Source organism: Ictidomys tridecemlineatus, chromosome 4 (assembly GCF_052094955.1).
Source record: "Ictidomys tridecemlineatus isolate mIctTri1 chromosome 4, mIctTri1.hap1, whole genome shotgun sequence".
Taxonomy (NCBI): domain Eukaryota; kingdom Metazoa; phylum Chordata; class Mammalia; order Rodentia; family Sciuridae; genus Ictidomys; species Ictidomys tridecemlineatus.
The window spans coordinates 150,158,149-150,176,420 of NC_135480.1; the positions used below are offsets into that span (position 1 = coordinate 150,158,149).

The 18,272-nt window shown below is 38.5% G+C and overlaps 1 protein-coding gene and 1 pseudogene across 6 annotated transcripts in view; one reads left to right on the top strand and one right to left on the bottom strand.

Annotated features, from left to right (window-relative positions):
• Kdm4c (lysine demethylase 4C) overlaps positions 1–18,272 on the top strand; it is a 382,463-nt gene that overhangs the window by 330,799 nt on the left and 33,392 nt on the right. For 5 of the 6 annotated variants that reach the window (XM_078047621.1, XM_005327972.5, XM_040285750.2 and 2 more), the window contains one exon: positions 9,478–9,648. The exons of the other annotated variant lie outside the window; for it this stretch is intronic. In XM_078047621.1, coding sequence (XP_077903747.1) covers positions 9,478–9,648 — 171 coding nt within the window. The remainder of the gene's footprint in view (positions 1–9,477; positions 9,649–18,272) is intronic. 6 annotated transcript variants of the gene reach the window in all.
• On the bottom strand, positions 11,716–12,315 carry LOC101956760 (NF-kappa-B inhibitor-interacting Ras-like protein 2 pseudogene; annotated as a pseudogene).

An 18,272-nucleotide genomic window follows, 5' to 3' on the forward strand; every position in this document is an offset into this window, starting at 1 on the left:
TGCTTTCTGTACTTGGTTCTGTTATTTGTACCATGAAGTAGTCAGCAGATAGAGGGCCAACTGCATTAGAAAATGTGTAAGGGCCAGCTGCATTAGAAAATGTGTACATGGGGCACTTGATATTTAGTCACTTTCATGGGCCAACTTAAAGTCACTTTATCTTGTACATCTTTTAGCATAGGTAAGGATGTTTTCATGTAAAGCACTTAGTTTTTCAGAATTAATATGTCTCATCCTTGGAAATTTTAAATCTTCTCAGCAATTTGTACTCTTATTTTTTTTTAATAATTAAGGCACGCAGTATCATCTGATAGCTTGTTAAGAAAATTAAGTAGTGACACTAGTCTCATATTTTAACATTGGTTTTAGAGTTGAGTACCATGGATACAGTAGTGTGAGCAGACACATGACAGAAAAGGGCATTTAACATTCCCACATTTGTAAAGCACAGAGGTGGGGTTTTCAGTTCCCTCATGTTGAAACAGTAATTAGATGATATAATCATAATTAAATCCATAGATACTGACAAAATATAATGAAAGTATAATTTTTAAGACTATTAACTGTAAGCAATAGGAAAGGCAATTAAATAAGATAACTTCAAAAAATTATATTAAAAGGGTATTCTCCAACTCTGTACTCTCATCCAGCATGATACATGAATCTCTGGATTAATTCAAAGGGTCTCATGAAGCCTCTTGTGCAGAAGACAGTGAAACCTAGGGGAATCCCAATGTTATTGTCTTGCCCTTCCTTGGAATATTGGGACCATCTCCATGAATAATGTGGCACATTTCTCATATAGAAATCAATACTTCCTCCCTTTCCAGGTAAAATGTGCAGCTTCCTGATATTCCTTATCTGAAGTCTACTTGTTTCCATCATGACGTATCATGTATCCTCTCATCTTGTCCCATGCTGGGTATAGAGGGTCAGTGAAGTTTTAAAGCAGCAGGAAACAGAAATTTCTCTAACTTTTTTCAATAAAATATCATTTAATTTTTCTCTTAGCCATTGCAGGGTTGATCTGTTGCTCAGAAGCCTTTATTTAGGGCAGGAGGCAGAGAGAAGTAAAACCCTCTGCTTCATGAATTATTTCCCTCACGAGTTATTTCCCATTTTGTTTGTCTTTGCTTGATTCCCAGGTAGGTCTACGGTTTAGTATGTCTCCTTTTACTCAGTATGTTTCTCAGGAATTTAAAGAAGTATAAAATTTTCAAACCCATATATTCAACAATGTTTTATTTATACCTTAAAGTCTGCTCTCAATTTTCACCTTTATTACTTATTTGGAACAGAGTGGTGTTTTTATTGGGTGCTGAAAAAATAGCTTAATTGAGGTTATAAGGACCAGAGATTAACCGTGTGCAATAGAGAACAGGGTCCCCAGGCATGAGACTGGGAAGGACCAGTTTACTGCTGTAAGACCTGTCAGTTCTTTGCCTTTTCTTCATGCCTCACACACCTGTCAGCACAGTGCTGGAGACATAGATTGACTTAGCATGAGACAGACTTCCAGATGCATATGAGTTTGCATGGTTAATAATGGTCTTTAAAGACTGGATTTATTCCCTTTGATTAACATGACAGATAGGCAAAATCCATGCTTGTCCCGTGATAGTTCTGGTGGAAGTGAAAGCTTTCAGCTACTTTTCCTTTTCCTGTTCCTTTCGCTGTTTCTCCTGAAATCCAGTAAAACTTAAAAGTTTATGTGTGTCTGTCTGTCAAGCATTGTATCTTTGTAGTACAATTGCTTCTTCCCCCAACTTTGTCTGTTGCTCAAGTGACCTTTGTTGGGTACAGTGTATAAATTTAGATAAGATTGTTTTGTTTTGCCAACAGGGATTGAACCCAGGAGCACTTTACCACTGAGCCACATCAATAGTACTCCCCACCCCCCACCCCTGCTTTTTAAATGTTTTGAGACAGGACCTTGCAAAGTTGCTGAGATTGGCTTTGAACTTGTGATCCCTACTATTTTAGCCTCTCAACCCCCCTGGGATTATTGATATGTGCCATCATGCCCAGCTAGATAAGGGTTTTTAAAGTAATAGAAATAGCTAACATTTGTATATATTGTCGTTTATAGTGTACTCTACATATTCATACACAGTACATTATTACATATTCCTCACAGTAATTTGTGTGGTAGATATTATTTTATAGGCAGGAAGAGTACATGTAGGATCCCTCTGTCCCTTGCTTCTCTGTTGAAAATATCCCATCTGATGTCATTTATATTATATCATCTTATTGTTGAATAAGTACTTCTCATTTTATTTCTTCCAAATTGTAAGTGCTCCAACTTCTTCCCTCCCCTCAATTCCTCCTAGTATATTAGGTCCTTTGCACTTCCATATAAATGTTAGATTGAGCTCATTAATTTCTATGTACATACACAAAAATCTTTCTGTAAATGATTGGAATAGTGTGAAAACTATAATTATCCCTAAATTTTAGCAGAGAATTTGAAACCTGAAGAACTTCTGAAAGGAAAGAGCCCAAGAGTTTCTGCGTGCTGACCTCCATAGGCTAGTGCCTGAGGCTCACAAATTTTCTAGCATCTAAGGTAATCAGATAGGACTCTGGGAGAAGCTCACATCAGATTTTGGCTTAGCACTGGGTCACTACTAGCCCTACCAATCTAATGTGAACTCCCATCTTCACTCTTTGTGAAGTAAGTTGCTTGCCATTCAGAATAGGTAGCAAGTAGTGCCTTCCTGTTGACAGGGTTTGGCAGTACTTCAGTGGAATCAGTATTCAGCTACATCTGAAGATGGTTCTCCCTTCCCAGTCCTGTTCACTGACGATGCAGGATTATAGCCTCCATGGTGAGCTCATGATTCTGATGGAAAAGAACTTAGTTATTTGGGTTTTTTCTCCTTAATATGTAATGCATTATACTTCTACAGATATTAAAGTGAATAAAACCTTAAATCTTTTGGGAAACTTACCACCATTTCCCATCATATTATATGTTTGTAGTTAAAAATTCATGAACATATGAACAAACAGACATATAGAAAATTAAATACTTCTGACATTTTTATGAGTCTGCATTTGTGCAGTAACTGCAATTATTTCTTCATGAAGCCCTATGGTCTTAGGTTCTTCTGAGTAGAGGATTTTTATCTAACTCTTTTAACTTTAAAAAGAAAGCTTTAAGTATAACAGGGAAATAAGTATAACAGGGAAATTTCAGATGAGTGACTTCAGCTGCATAAGTTAGGTAAAAGAGTAGTTTGTACTAATTTACTTATTTCAATCTTTGTGGGAGATATTATAAGGTAATACCTTGAAAAAATATAATAATACTTCACAGGTTAATAATTCATAGAAATTAGAAATAACAAAGTTGAGAAGGGGAAAGGTCTATTATATAAAGTGGAAGCATGCTCTTTCAGCCTGTTCATTGTCATAAGTGATTTAGTTTGTTTTCTTTACCTGTTCAGATCTGCTGGCTCCGTGAATGTCTCTGTATATTACTCTATTTGGATTTATACCTTTATGACAGTTATATAGATGCAGAACCCAGTGAGGGATTTTCCCAAAGGGACATCTTTGCCCAGTACTCATCTCCCCTAAGATATTGGGTTACTCTCCTTCAAGGTGAACTCAAGTTAGCCTTGCAAGGTCTGATAAGAGAATGCCCATTCTGGGATCTTCCCTCATTCTACTGCAGAGTTTTTTCCCTCTGAGATCTTGCTTTGGAGGCTAACTTCTCTATGTTCTCTGTCAAAAACCAATAGGATGAAATGATATTTTAAAATGTAGTATATACATGGTCCACCCTTCATATTGAAGTTAAGATTTCTATGTCAGGTATGGTCACTAAAAATTACACATTTGGGCCTCCATAACTTACCCCTTCATGAGTTGTCTTCATTAAGTTCCATTGTGCCCTTTTATTGACACAGTATACAAATACCATTATGTAAGTAGCAATGTTGTCATTTTTACCAAGCTGTTGTTGAAAGATTGCTGTGTATAGTATATTTTCTCCTCAGGATTCCTTTTTTCTATGTATCTGTGTGTATGTGTGTCTCTGTTTGTGTGTGTTTAACAAAGCATCACAAAACAAGTGGCTTTTACCAATGATAACTATTTACTTATGATTTATAGGTAATTAGTTTGGGCTGTGCTCTGCTGTATGGTTCTCTGTCCATACTGGCTGCTTCATGGACTGTGGTCAGCTGCAGAATGGCTTACTTAATCTTGGCTGAATTCTCACAGGTGTCCAGAGATAGCTGTGGTCAATGTAATTTCTTGTCTGCCAATAAGATAATTTGTGTTTGTTCATAGAGAGAAAGCAGAAATGTACAAAATCTCTTGAACAAAGAGTTTAGTTTAAATTGCTACACTACTGCAGTTTTCTTTTGGCCAAAGCAAGCTAAGCCATAATCTAATACAGATTCAAAAGATGGAAAATAGATTTCATCCCATGATGGGAGGAACTAACTGCAAAATCACATTGCAAGGATGTGGAAAGAAAGAGGAGGGAAAACTTGTAAAGTTTTCACAGTGTATGTATGTGTGTGTGTGTGTGTGTGTGTGTGTGTGTGTGTGTGTGTGTACATATATGAAAACTAAGAGCATACATAATTATACATTCTGCATTTTAATCACCAGACATGCTGCATATCCAAGTTGATAATGCAACCTTGTGCATATATTGAGGAAGTTTAATAACTTTGTATGTGTGAAGTATCTCATCAGATATCAGGAACAGAAGAGGTATTTAGTCAATGGAAGTTACAAAAGGAAGAAGAAGGAAATGTAACTTTTTTAGGCAACTATGCAAATTCCAGTAGTCCTCCTTCATGGTTGACTTCATTTCTCCTTTGATAGCCTCTAACATTCATTCTCCTGGTTGATGATACTCAGCTCTCATGTGACCCCAGGCTGCCTCTCACTGGCTCTCAGATCTTGGGAAAGTCACTTGACTGCCCCATTATATCTTCCACTCAAAATAGCAATACTTCATAGCATTACTAGAAGGATTTAAGTAGCTATTACATGTGACATATGAAAACTCAGGATGTATCATTTCCCAGGAACTCATTATGCCTTATGGAATTTTTGTAGCATTTTCTTAACATTTTCTTCATATTCCTAGCATTCCTAACTGGCTCTAGCATTTTTTAAGTGAAATTTTGTTGTTGTTGTTTTAAAGCTATTGTTTGTTCATTTCTGCTTACACCATGTTAAAGAAAATTTGACTTTCACAACCTTAGCCTGCACAGTAATCTTCAATGTAACACTGCCATTCCGTTAATCTGATGGATCCCCTTGCATAGCGTCTGTCTTCTCTGATCAGAAATGACATTCTTAACATCAATAGCTTTTAGGCTTTTCTGACAGGAAATATTTTTAAGGATGTATATAATCAGTTATGAGATATGCTTGTCAATAAATTTTTCCCTCAAAAATAAATCAGAAATCCTATCAAAATAGCATTAAGAAAGAATCCATTTTCCTTAGTACACTCCATGAAATGGTCATGCTTGAAGCTTATGAGAATTTTTATTTAGGTGAAGTTTATATACTTAATTTGTGTGCTGGCCATCTTTCTAGCCAGCCAATCTGAATAAATTTCATGATTTAAGCAGGAAGAAAATGGTTGAGATCTGGAGTTAGCCTTTTCCTTATAAAGTTTGTCTCACACTTCTTTTCCCTTGTCTGACATCTTCCACTTCTCAGACTCTATGAATTCCATCACAGACCTTTTTTCCTCCGTTTCCCTATTTATATACATGCTCAAGCCAAGAAAGAGGAACATTTTCCTAAAACTCTTCTCTGTCTTTACCTTTTCTAGAAAGTGAATGACTGCAGTCTTTCTTCCAGTTTGAAAATGCTTCTGTCCTGATCTGTATTTCACTCATACATTCCCTCCATCACTCATTCATGTACCCATTGTTCATCTGGTAGCAGCAGTATAATAGACACTGTGCTGGATGTGCTGGTCAGAAGACAAGGTCTGATCCTCACCTGTGGATTTTATCTTTTTGTAAGAGGGACAGTAAATGGAAGGGTATTATGGCCAGGGTCTTGGGAGAGTTGTGAACAAAGGCTTCCTTTCTAGGTAGTATGGCCATGTACCCAAGTTGGACAAGAGTCACAGGGTTTTGGAGTCGATGTGGTAAAGAGCCAGGGGGCTGGGGGGCTGGGGATGTGGCTCAAATGGTAGTGCACTCACCTAGCATGCGTGAGGCACTGGGTTCGATTCTCAGCCCCACATTAAAAAAAAAATGAAATAAAGATATTGTGTCCACCTAAAAAAATAAATAAATACTTAAAAAAAAAAGAGCAGGGGCTGACTTAGGGCTGGATTGAGCCTTGTCATTGTGAAGTCAAGGTGCAGCACAGTCATACATGACAGTTATTGCAGTATAGTAGGAAGAGTAGATTATTACTCCAGGGTTAAAAATAATACTTCAAGTATGTTCTGCATTAAATTGAGGTATTTTATGTAGTTTATCCTGTTTTTTAAAGCAGAATTTTGATGTAAGTATCAAGATAATAGTCAAGTAACATCCCTAAGATCCATCAGCTAGTAAGAATTAAGAATTTAGAATTCAAATCCAAACCATATTATCTTGTTTTGATTAAGCATTCCAGTTTTAATAAAATATGCACAGAAGAGCTAATGTCATAGTAACATACATTCATTTAATTTTGTAGCTTTGGTAGAGAGGGGTAACATCTGCAAAAATATTCTACCAAGATGAAGCCCTGATTGGCCCTAATACAAGTCACTGAGGGCTTCTGGGTGTGTGGCCACACAGGTTGTAAATGTGGCCTCTGAGAATTAGTTATAACCTGTACAACCTTAAGCAGCTGTCATGGGCCCAATTTGTGGGTTACATAACTCTGTAGACTTTGCCTCCACTTTTATTAATTGTTATATCTATGTAATTCTCTTACTTGAAAAGTTAGATGCACTTAAAGGGAATGGGCAGGGAAATGAAGTAGGAAACTGGGTAATTATTTTAGCATGTCTGTTATACTGTCATTGAATATTTAAGTAAAAATTTCTACTTCAGGTATAGTGCATTTGAATTACTATTTTTTGCTGCATCAAAATGATCATACACTTCAATTGTGTACAGTGGCACACACCTGTGGTCACAGCTACTTGGGAGGCTATGGCAAGAGGATCACAAGTTCTTGGAAACTTAGCAAACATTGTCTTAAAATAAAAAGGGCTGGGGAGGTGCGCCAGAGTTGTAGCTCAGTGGTAGAGTGCTTGCCTAGCATATGTGAAGCACTGTGTTTGACTCTCAGCACCATATATAAATAAGTAGATAGATAGATAGATAGATAAAGGTCCATCAATAACTATAAAAAATGAGGAGTGCTGGGGAGGTAGCTTCAATCACCAGTATTACAAGAAAGAGAGAGAGAGAGAAAGAGAGAGAGAATGAATATATGAATGAATGTTAAAAAGGTTAGGGATTTAGCTCAATAGTACAGCACTTGCCTACAGTGTATGAGGCTCTGAGTTCAGTCCCCAGCATATAAATAACTAAAAATAATAAAATGGAATTGATTGTAGCTTTGTGGTTAGAGCACTTTCCTAGCATGTGTGAAACCCTGGGTTCATACACTTAATGGCAGAAAATGATTTTCCAACTAGACCAGCAGTCATAGGGGAATGGTTTCAAGGAAGAAGGTGTCCTTGTGGGAAACTAGATGGCTGAACTCATTCTACAAGTAGGAGACCCTTAGGAACATGTTTTTGTTTGTGTGTTTGTTTTTTAATTTGGAGTCTTCCCTTTTATCCAAATCATGAGCATCTTTGTCCTCAGTTTTCTTACTCCAGGCCTTCATCTCCCACCCAGACTATTGCATTGAGCAGCTCCAGTCCCTCTGTGTATCTGGGCACCACAGAATTGCCCTCTAAAATGAACCATGCTCCTAGAATCACTAACTTTAGGGATGCAGCAAGATGATTCTGGAACAACTTCTCAGGCCAGATAGGAAGGAACTGCTTTAGAAAGATATGTCACAAGAACCAGCTTGAAGGGACTCTTATTGTCTACATCTGGGACAATTTGAGCAAGCACCAAACTAATGCAGTTGGAATTTTATGCATTTGGGGAGAAGGAACTAATCAGCTCTTACTGATTAAGATTGACTGGATGGGTAGATGGATGCTGAGCGGGTGAATGTGGGTAGATGAGGGAGACTTCCATTTACAAATGCCAGATGACGACTAGTAAATGAGGAGGGAGTGCTGCAGCAAAACAGTTAGCTCACACTACCATCATAGTAATGAGTAAATGAGATTCATCAGTAAATGAGACTCATCTAAGTCCATAGATGTATGAGGAACAGGATATTTTCATGGTATTGTGTTCCACAGATTGTTATTAGTGTGAGGAAAAAATAGTAATTAAGCAGAGACGTTCCACTGCACTTTGATCAGGGTCAAAATTAACATTACCATTGAGTGACCTGTGAACTTGTATTTCCAGATGAAATATCCCAAGAAAGACAAGTATCACACATGTGTAATCTGAGTCTAATCATGGAGAAACATCAGACAAATACTCAATTGATAATCAGGGGAAGGAGGAATTATATCTTTCCAAAGTATCACTAGTATAAAAAACAAAGTACTACGAAAGTAGTCCAGATTAAATGGAGCTAAAGAAATGTGGCAATTTCTTTGCATAATGGTTTATTATGCTATAATATTTGAGACTTGGGAGGCTGAAGCAAGAGAATTGCAAGTTGGAGGCCAGCCTCAGCAGTTTCAAAAGACCATGTCTCAAAATCAAAAAGAGATGGAAGTATAACTGTGGTAAAGCATTCCTGAGTTCAATCTGTGGTATCCTACCCCACCTATGACACACACAAAGAAGAGATATGGCAACTAATGCCATATGTAACTGGACTAGATGCTGTATTTGGAAGTTTGGGATAGGGGAGAGGAATACCACAGGGTCATTATTGGCTCAGTTGATTGATGGGAGCACTCTTGATAGATATATATTTCCTGAAGTCGATAACTGTACTAGAGCTGTGGTTATGTCAGAGAATGTCCTTGTTCTTAGAAAATAAACACCAAGGGTTTAGGTGGTAAGCCCCACAATATATGTAGCTTACAAATGATAAAAGAGAAACATGCTAGGCATATACATAAAAAACTGGCCCTTGTTCCCTGTATATAATAAGCACATACGTGTGCGCACATGCGCACACACAAACACTTGAAAGAATATTCAAGCAATAAATTGAATGGTAAGATATCAATGATAGTAATAACCAACACTAGATGAGTATGGGTAAAGGTTCAAATGTGAGTGGTGTTTGTACTATTTGTAGTATTGCATCTTGCTTTAAGTTTGAAATGATTCTCTAATCCTAAAATTTAAAAATCTGAAAAACCTTGGCCAAATCAGTTATTGTTTTCTTAATAAGTGTTTCTTTTATTTGTGTCCTTTCTTTTCTTCCTTCTTTCCATCATCTCAGAAGTCCAAGGCTTTCGAGAAGGCCATTTCTGTGGGTCAGACGGTCATCACGAAGCACCGCAATACACGGTATTATAGCTGCAGGGTGATGGCTGTAACATCACAAACCTTCTACGAGGTCATGTTTGATGATGGCTCCTTCAGCAGAGACACGTTTCCTGAGGACATCGTGGTGAGTAAGCTTCTGTGGTGTCTGCTTCCCAGTGGACTTCATGTAAGCCCATAGAAGCTGAACCTTGAGAAGTTTCCTTGACTTTTTGAGTAGCTCATACCTTCAGTAGTTGTGGCTTTCATTGTTCTAAATAGACCCAGGTGAATTTAGAATGATTTCCCCAAATTCTTTTAATTGAAAAGTAGTATTTGATCAGGAAATGCCTCAGTCTGTTTGTGCTGCTATAAGAAAATATACCTGAGACAGGTAATTTGTAAATAGCAGGAATTTCTTTCTTACTGTTTTAAAGTCTGGGCAATCATAGTCCTTGATTAAAGGTCTGACATTTTGACCGCCTTGCTATGTCCTTACATAGTTCAAGGCAGAGGACAAACTAGCTATGCTGTGTGGAGCCTCTTTTAAAGGGCCTTAATCTCATTAACTGGGAGCAGCACTCATACGCTGGTCACTTCTGAAAGACCCACCTCTCTTTTAATACTCTACTCTTACATTGATGACACTTAAATTTTGGAGACATAATCAAACCATAGCAGATTTGAATCTGCCTCCATTCTGTTACAAAGTGTCTGCACATCAGAATTCCTTTGTGATATATTTTATTTTATTGCTGAATTAGAGAGCATGGCATTTATTTATTTATTTTTGATAATAGCAGTTGTGGTTTTATTGTGTCCAACATACCAATAAATGAACTTTGAGCCTGAGCCTTTAGATGCCCGTTCCTTGCCCAGCCCTAGGCATCTGCCCCTGCTCACTGCTCCCATTCTGTGAAGAAGGGGGCATACTGGAGGTCACTGGCCGTAGTGTCTCACCTGTTAGGTGTGCACACCAGAAGCACAAATAGTGCACTTGAAGGTTGGAGGTTTTAAGCTCACCTGATAGCACATCTGCATGAGTAACCATGCTCCCGAGCCCCAAAGGAAGGCCTGGGGGCTCCTAATCAGCTGCTTAGTGATGTTCCTGGTTCTGTTCAGACATGTGAGGTAATAAGGGCTAGAGGAGCACCTTGTCCGGCCTTCCCCATGGCAGCAGACATATAAATATAGGTAATATAAATAGTCCAACTACTAGATGAAAACATCCAGAGGAAGGAGTGAAATCCAGCCCCGAAGGGCACATGGGTAGATTGGGCATGAGTGGCCACACTGGCAAGTGTACTTCCTTCCTTTGGCGGTTGGAGGAAGAGATGTGTCTAGCCTCAAGGCTGGCAGTCATAGCACATTGAAAAGGGAGAAGCAAGGGGGGCAGTCACAGGTGGCTCAAGCCCCTGGCTTTAAAAGGTCATCCAATTGGAAAGGATCTAGATTATCTAAGCAACTCCTGTCGACTTAGAGATGAGAAAACCAAAGCCTAAAGGGGAATGACCTTGCTGGGTCACAGTCAGCTTGTTGCTTGGCCCAGTCATCTTCTCCATTCCCCAACCAACGAGACCCATCTGCTAAGGGAAGAGGAAGTGAAACAGTTGGGAGCAGGGGAAGAGTTCATATAGAAAATGATACTCCTGGGTGCCTAGCCTCTTCCAGCTAAGAATAGGCTAGGAAAAAGATCTAGTGAGGGATGGGTCTTCTCCTAATGCTAACACGAGTGAGCACATGTGTGCCACACATACAATATCTGGATACCCATTCTCAAGTTCAGGCTAGTGCTGAGAGAGAGAGACAGAGACAGACAGACAGACAGACACTGGTAGGAAGCTCAGAAAGTTGGGCACCTATAACAGGATCCAAATCCTAAATTTGGCACTTTCAGCATGATAGCTCTGCTTCCTGTCCAGGGCAGATATAAGGGATGCTGACCCACAAATTTAGGCAACAGTGGAAAAAATTTGATGTAAGTTGGGAGGTAAGGCAGGGAGAGTATGGGAAGAGGGCACTAATCAAAATTGTCTGCATTTCTCAGAGTTGAAAGAGAAAAGTGGTATGGGCCTAAGAAAACACAGATGCTTGACCTAGTGGTGTGCTCCCAACTGATGACCAGCAAGGACAGATTGCCTATGTACCCGCCTTGCCCTCAACCCATCCTCTAGAACTCCAGAAGCTAGAGAGTTGGGAGAGTGAAGAAGGAATGCTAGCTCTTCAGCCATCCAAGGATCCCACTGCCTTTGTTCTTGCAGCTGAGGGGGAAGGCAGACTTGCTCTGGGGCTGGGTCATCTTGCTGGCCAGGTAGATAAAGGGCTCCAGAAGGGAGTGGTGGTCAGCTACTGTTACCTTCCACAACTTGGCTCAATGCTTGGCTCAATGCTGAGCCATATCTGGGTCTACACGCCGCTGTTCCTGTAAGTCACACATGTTGCCCAGGACCACAGTGGTGATCTCCGTCTTATCCTTAGATTTGTCAGTCTCCTTCTTGAGTAGCTCCACATGCTGAAAGGACTCTCAGCCATCTGTGCTGTAGACCAGGATGTGGCCATTAGTGCAGGAGAAGCAGGGCTGTGGCAGCTTGGCCCCATTTTGAAGCCCCCTAGGTATTATAGGAATGCACCTGCTCCCGCACTTCCCGGTCTATCTCAGTAGAACCTACGTAAGTGTCTTCCTGGATTTCAGTCATCTCAGAACCCACTACATGATTCCCATACAGGAGCTGTTCTAGGATTGAAATTTTACCCACAGATGCCTGACCACACATGACACCTTGCAGCTCTTCTTCACCTTACAGCTCTTCCCCATGCTTAGCCTTCAAACTCCCAGGGCTCCCACAGAATCCTTACCAGGCCCCTCACAGTGGGTAGAAACCAGAGCAGTTGCACTGCCACAGACTTCCCTCTTCCACCACTTATTTATTTATTTATTTATTTTTCATATTTTAATAACTTATACATGATAGTAGAATGCATATATGCACTTTGGAATATCATACGTAGGTGGGATATAATTCTCATTTTTCTGATTGTACATGTTGTAGAGTCACTTTGGTCATGCAGTCATCTATGTATATAAGGTAATAATATCTGTTTCATTCTACTATCCTCCCTACCCCCATATCCTTCCCTTCCTCTCCCCTCCATTCACTCACCTCTCTCTAATCTATGATAACTCTATTACCGCCCCCCCGCCACACATACCCACCTTATTGTGAATTAGCGTCCGCATATCATAGAAAACATTTGGCCTTTTTGTTTTTTGGGGATTGGCTTATTTCTCTTAGTGTGATTTTTCTCCAACTCCATCCATTTACCAGCAAATGCCATAATTTCATTCTTCTTTAAAGCTGACTAATATTCCATTGAATATATATACCACATTTTCTTTATCCATCCATCCATCTGTTGAAGGGCACATAGTTTAGCTCCACAGCTTAGGTATTGTGAATGGAGTTGCTATAAACATTGATGTGGCTGTGTCACTGTAGTATGCTGGTTTTAAGTCCTTTGGATAAACCAAGGAGTAGGATGGCTGGGTCAAATGGTGATTCCATTCCAAGTTTTCTGAGGAATCTCCATACTGCTTTACATAGTTGTTGCAACCAGCAATGTATGAAAACATGGCATTTATTAATCTGACTTGACAATGTATTTAGATTTTTAGATGTTTCAACTGGGAACTAAAATCACCCACAGGAAAAAGACTGTGGCTTTTGCTGGATTTTTTAAACTGTAGCCCTTGTCTGTACTGTGTGTGTGTGTGTGTGTGTGTGTGTGTGTGTGTGTGTTTTCCCATCTGTCTGTCTTCTCCTTCCTCTGTCTCCTCAGAGAACATCTTGGGCTCATTTAGAGGAACTAGTGAATGTGTCGGGGCTAATGACCACCTTTGTTTCAAATATGCTTTTCAGTAGTGTTTCACAAAACAAGCACTTTCCACAGGGGACCTTTTGACACAGAGATCAGTTCCCTTAGCAGAGATCAGAGGTGGTCAGTCTGGAGGTGATCCTGTTAGCTCCTCTCCTTGGGGAGCCAATCTGAAGTAATATTTTTGTCACTTCTGCCTTCTCCTGAGTCTCTGTAGATGCTTTGCTTTTGTTTGTACTTGGAGAGACATTTCTTAATGACTCTTTAATAATAATAATTATGTATTGTTTACAGTTGTAAATTAAGTATAACCTTATGAGATTGCTCATAAATATTTCTAGGATTTTGATGTCTGATGCTGAAGAAACACTAATTCAGGGGCTGAAGATGTGGCTTAAGCGGTAGCGTGCTCGCCTGACGTGCGTGCAGCCTGGGTTCAATCCTCAGCACCACATACAAATAAAGATGTTGTGTCTGCCAAAAAATAAATAATAAAAAAAATTCTCTCTCTCTAAAAAAAAAAAAAGAAAGAAAGAAAGAAAGAAACACTAATTCAGTCAGCTATATTCTTTTACCTCTGTAACAAGTATGGAAACAAATATGACCTGCACACAAGAGGGAGGGCAGTCTGCTTTTCTCAGTCTTAACCGTTTTAATGATAAACACTTTATTCTGGGTGTTTCTGGGTAAGTTTACAAAATAATATCTCAAATATCTGGGTACTTTCTGTCACAGTCAAGTTGACATAAAATTATAAATCATAAATATATTGTCCCACAGCACTGGATTTGTAGATTTCAGATGACTCTGCCATAAGCTCTGACTCTGTGGCAGAGTGTTGTTTTCTTTTCTGTAAAGCAGCCATATTGTGCTAGTCCACCCCATTAGTAATGCAGTTTATCTTCTGTCTCAGTGTCTTAACGATCAAGGCAGAATAATTATTTCCTGGAAACACTAACTATATTTCACATTCCTCAAAGAAAACTTTTCTTCATTAGAAAATATACCAATGGCATCAGAAACTTGTGGCAAAAAATATTTTCCTCTGTCTGAAAATTCTAATCCACACAGTGTGCTTATCAGGTGTGAATGTTGCTGAGAAGACAGTCATCACAGTGGTGGGACACAGTGTTTCTGGCTGTTGAAGATCTAGTTTCTCTATGCCTCTGGTGCTTGTTATCTAGGACTACTGTAAGGCTACAGTGCAATTTCAGGTTTTTTAACTATGAAAATCAAATGTAGGATATCAAGTTTAATCATTCCATTTATGTATGATATAAATATAGTCCCTTATAATGCCTCATGCTTTAGTTAAAAAAAAAAGTAACATTCCCTTAGAGTCAGTGATTACAAATCATTTCATAAACCCAACAGATGAGAGCCCTTTTTAATGCAGGCTGATCTATCTATATTTGAGAGTAAATTTGGCAGTCATTAAAATGCTTATGTTGGAATTATGTGACTGTAGAGGATATTTGAAACAGTAGGGAGAAATTTTCTTTGGACTATAAGAAGTTTCTTTTTCTACCTGAGTACTTTATTTCCATGATATAAAAAAAAAAAAATCCAAGAAATTATCTCTCAGCATTCCACTTGCAGAATTTTCTACCTGAGTACTTTATTTCCATGATATAAAAAAAAAAAATTCCAAGAAATTATCTCTCAGCATTCCACTTGCAGAATGCATGTATCAGCCCAGGTAAACTCGGCATGCAATCTGTAGCTGTCAAAGGAAGTAATATAAGAAGTATTACTACACACTTCCATCTGTTAGTCTATGAAATTTCGACATGAATTGTTTTGTCTTTTACTATTTTGATGGGAATGATAGTTGTTCACCTGAAGAACTCAACAAGCACAGAAATTCCAGGGCCCCCTTAGCCTCCAGATCCTTGAGCATGCCCTGGTTAGCACTGGATTGGTGACTGTTTCCTTTCTTTTGATTTTGGGAGGAGGGGCTACAGCAGGCACTAGATTGTTCTAGGGCCAGCATGTAACATTCGCCGCTGGAGGTGAGAAGAGAAACAGGACCATTTAGAAATTTGACAGCAATAGTCCATCACTGAAATTTTCATGAGAACTAGCTAAATTTTTGAGCCTTTGTTGAAATGTGAAAGAAACATGAAGAGATTATTCTTTCAGATTCTGAGGATAAACAGTCATGGCCTTTGAGTTTTCAGAATCTTTGAAGAAACATTAATTTAGCCAGCTATGTTACGTTTACCTCTGTAACAAGTATGGAAACAAATGTGATCTGCCCACAAGAGGGAGGGCCATCTGCTTTTCTCAGTCTTACCAAAATTTCTAAGAACAAAGGTTCTTAATTTTTTTCCTCAGGTATAGTAATTTAGTTAAACTTTCCAGCCTCATTTTTTTCCCTACTGAAAAAGAGAATAATAATTTCTACCTTCACCTTCAGAGATTATTGAAAGGACTAAAGACCTTCTTGATACATAGAAGGTTAAGTCAGTTTTGTTTTGTTTTGTTTTGTTTTGGCCGTGGGGGGGCACATATTAACCTCTGTACACTTTTAAAAAAATCTTTTTTTTTCTTCTTCATCTAGTTTATGTCTTGATGAAATTTGGAGTTAGAAAACATACCCTCAGGACTTTGTTCCTACTTGTTATTTAAAGGGGCTTAGACTATCTACCTGCTATAAAGAAGACTTAGCAGCTTTTAGAAGTCTACTTCCCTGCTTTATGCTTGTAGTTTTCTGAGAGTTGAAAGTGTGATTTCAGTAGCTTTTCTTAACATACCCTGCTCCAAAATAAATAAATGTTCAATTCACAGATGGAATATCAAGACACATACACACACACACACACACACACACACACACACACACACACACACACACAAAGAAAACAAACAAAAACCCTTTTGTTTGTCCAAGCTTCCCAGAATAGACTGGGGTTGGGTCTGGATCACAGATCAGCTCCCTGCATTCCATTGCTTGTCCTCCCCACTTTTAGCACCATTTTATGAAGTCTGCTCCTTATAACTCTGTGCATCTGTGTTGGAAGACCTTGAGTGTCCCTCAAAGGTAAAGTATAGCATTCAGCGGACTTGGTGTGGGAAGCTTTTCTGTGTTCCACACTCAAACACCCCCGCAATCATAGGTGCAGATATGATCTGATTATTGTAGAGGCAAAAGAAAATAATTAAAAGTGTGTGTGAGAAACTAAGAGAAAAGTTGTTTCTAGAAGCATTCTGTGCTGTGGGATCCAGGGAAGCATTTTGGATTTCTGTTGGCTTCTGGGTTTTGAGGTGTTCTGGAGTTTCATGTCAGGTGGCCATGCAGACATGACAGTGGTAGACACTAGACTGACCAAAAGACTTCTGTAATCAGACTTGGGAAGTCCCGCCTCATCTTGAATTACTTTTATGTTTGTTCCAGATCGATCTTCTTTACCTTCACCCTCTGCTTATGTCCCTGTCCCCTAGGCAATTGTGATTCTTCTAGAATCCATGAATTTTTGCCAGAGAAAATTGGGTTAGAGAGAGTGTGAGAAAAAGAGAAACTAGACCCTACCCCTTACACATCCCAGTAACACCACACTGTGGACCAAGCCTTCATATATGGACCTTTGTGTGACTCTTAACATCTACATTGTAGCAAAAGCTTTAAATAGGTTTTGTTGTTGTTGTTGTTTGTTTTTTGTTTTGGGCTATGGTTCCATGGTCATGGCCCACATGGCACCTAACTACTTGGGGCAGTATCTTTCTCTATCCTTACTGTGGAGCTAGGAGCCTATGAGATAAAAAGCATCACCAAATCCCAGTTGATTTTTCTTCTTCCTTGGGAGGACTTTTATACTCATAGAAAAATACCTATTATTATTTTGATTTTTATCACTATTCAATTTAAAATATACTTTTATAAGCCTTTAAAGTTATCGGAAAACATTATTTATAAATCTAATTTTGCATAAAAATAAGAAACTCATTTTTCTCTACCTAATATTCACATGAATCTTATAGACCAACATAACCATTTTACATTTAAGTGATCAAATTTCTTTTAACATCTTAATAATTATAAATTTCATATATGTCTTTCTCACAAATATCATATAACTAATAAATCAGTAGTTAAGTAGTTCATATTCTCCCAAGTATCATCAAAAACAAATAACACATTTGTTTTTGTGATGTCCCAACATATTTGTAGTATTATTCACAAAACACATTACTATGTCATTATAAACACAACTTAAAAGAGTGATGGGTAAGTAAATAGAAAGACTTTATCCATCTAAGAGGGAACAATATTACCATGTTGGCTAGACTGAGAAAAATTAGAGAACCTGAATGCTATTTAGAAACTGCATCTTGTTATACTTTTGAAGACTAAACCCACAATTATTGAACAGGGGATCCTAATTAAGGTCGAATTTCTTCCGATTATTCAATTCTAAACTCTGTCCTTCACTGAAGCCCAGAACAATCTCACAAGTTTCCTAAATTGTCCCTTAAGTTTGTGGGAGTTAGTACATTTCAGGTGCTGGGTATTTATTCCCTTTTATTCTTTTGTGTGTGGTTGTTTTTTTTTTTTTTTTTCCCCAAGCCTGGGCCACACTAATGATTTGACTTACAGTTGCATTTTCTTTCATTTTTATAAATTGTGTATCTTCACTGACTGCATCTGTAGCTGTCATATTCTCAGTTTCTTCTTAGCACTGGTGCTTCTCTGAAGAGAAGTATTTCATTGCCCTGATGTCCCATGGAGAAGATTCACTAGTTGCAATGAAGGCACAATATCATTTATGTTTTTCTTCAAATATTTGCCTTTCTCACTTGACAGTATTTCTCTTATTTCTCTTTTGGTAATTATCTCAAAATGATTGATCTGGGAACTTATTCCTAGGAAACAAGTTCCTGGTGTTTCTTTCCTATTCT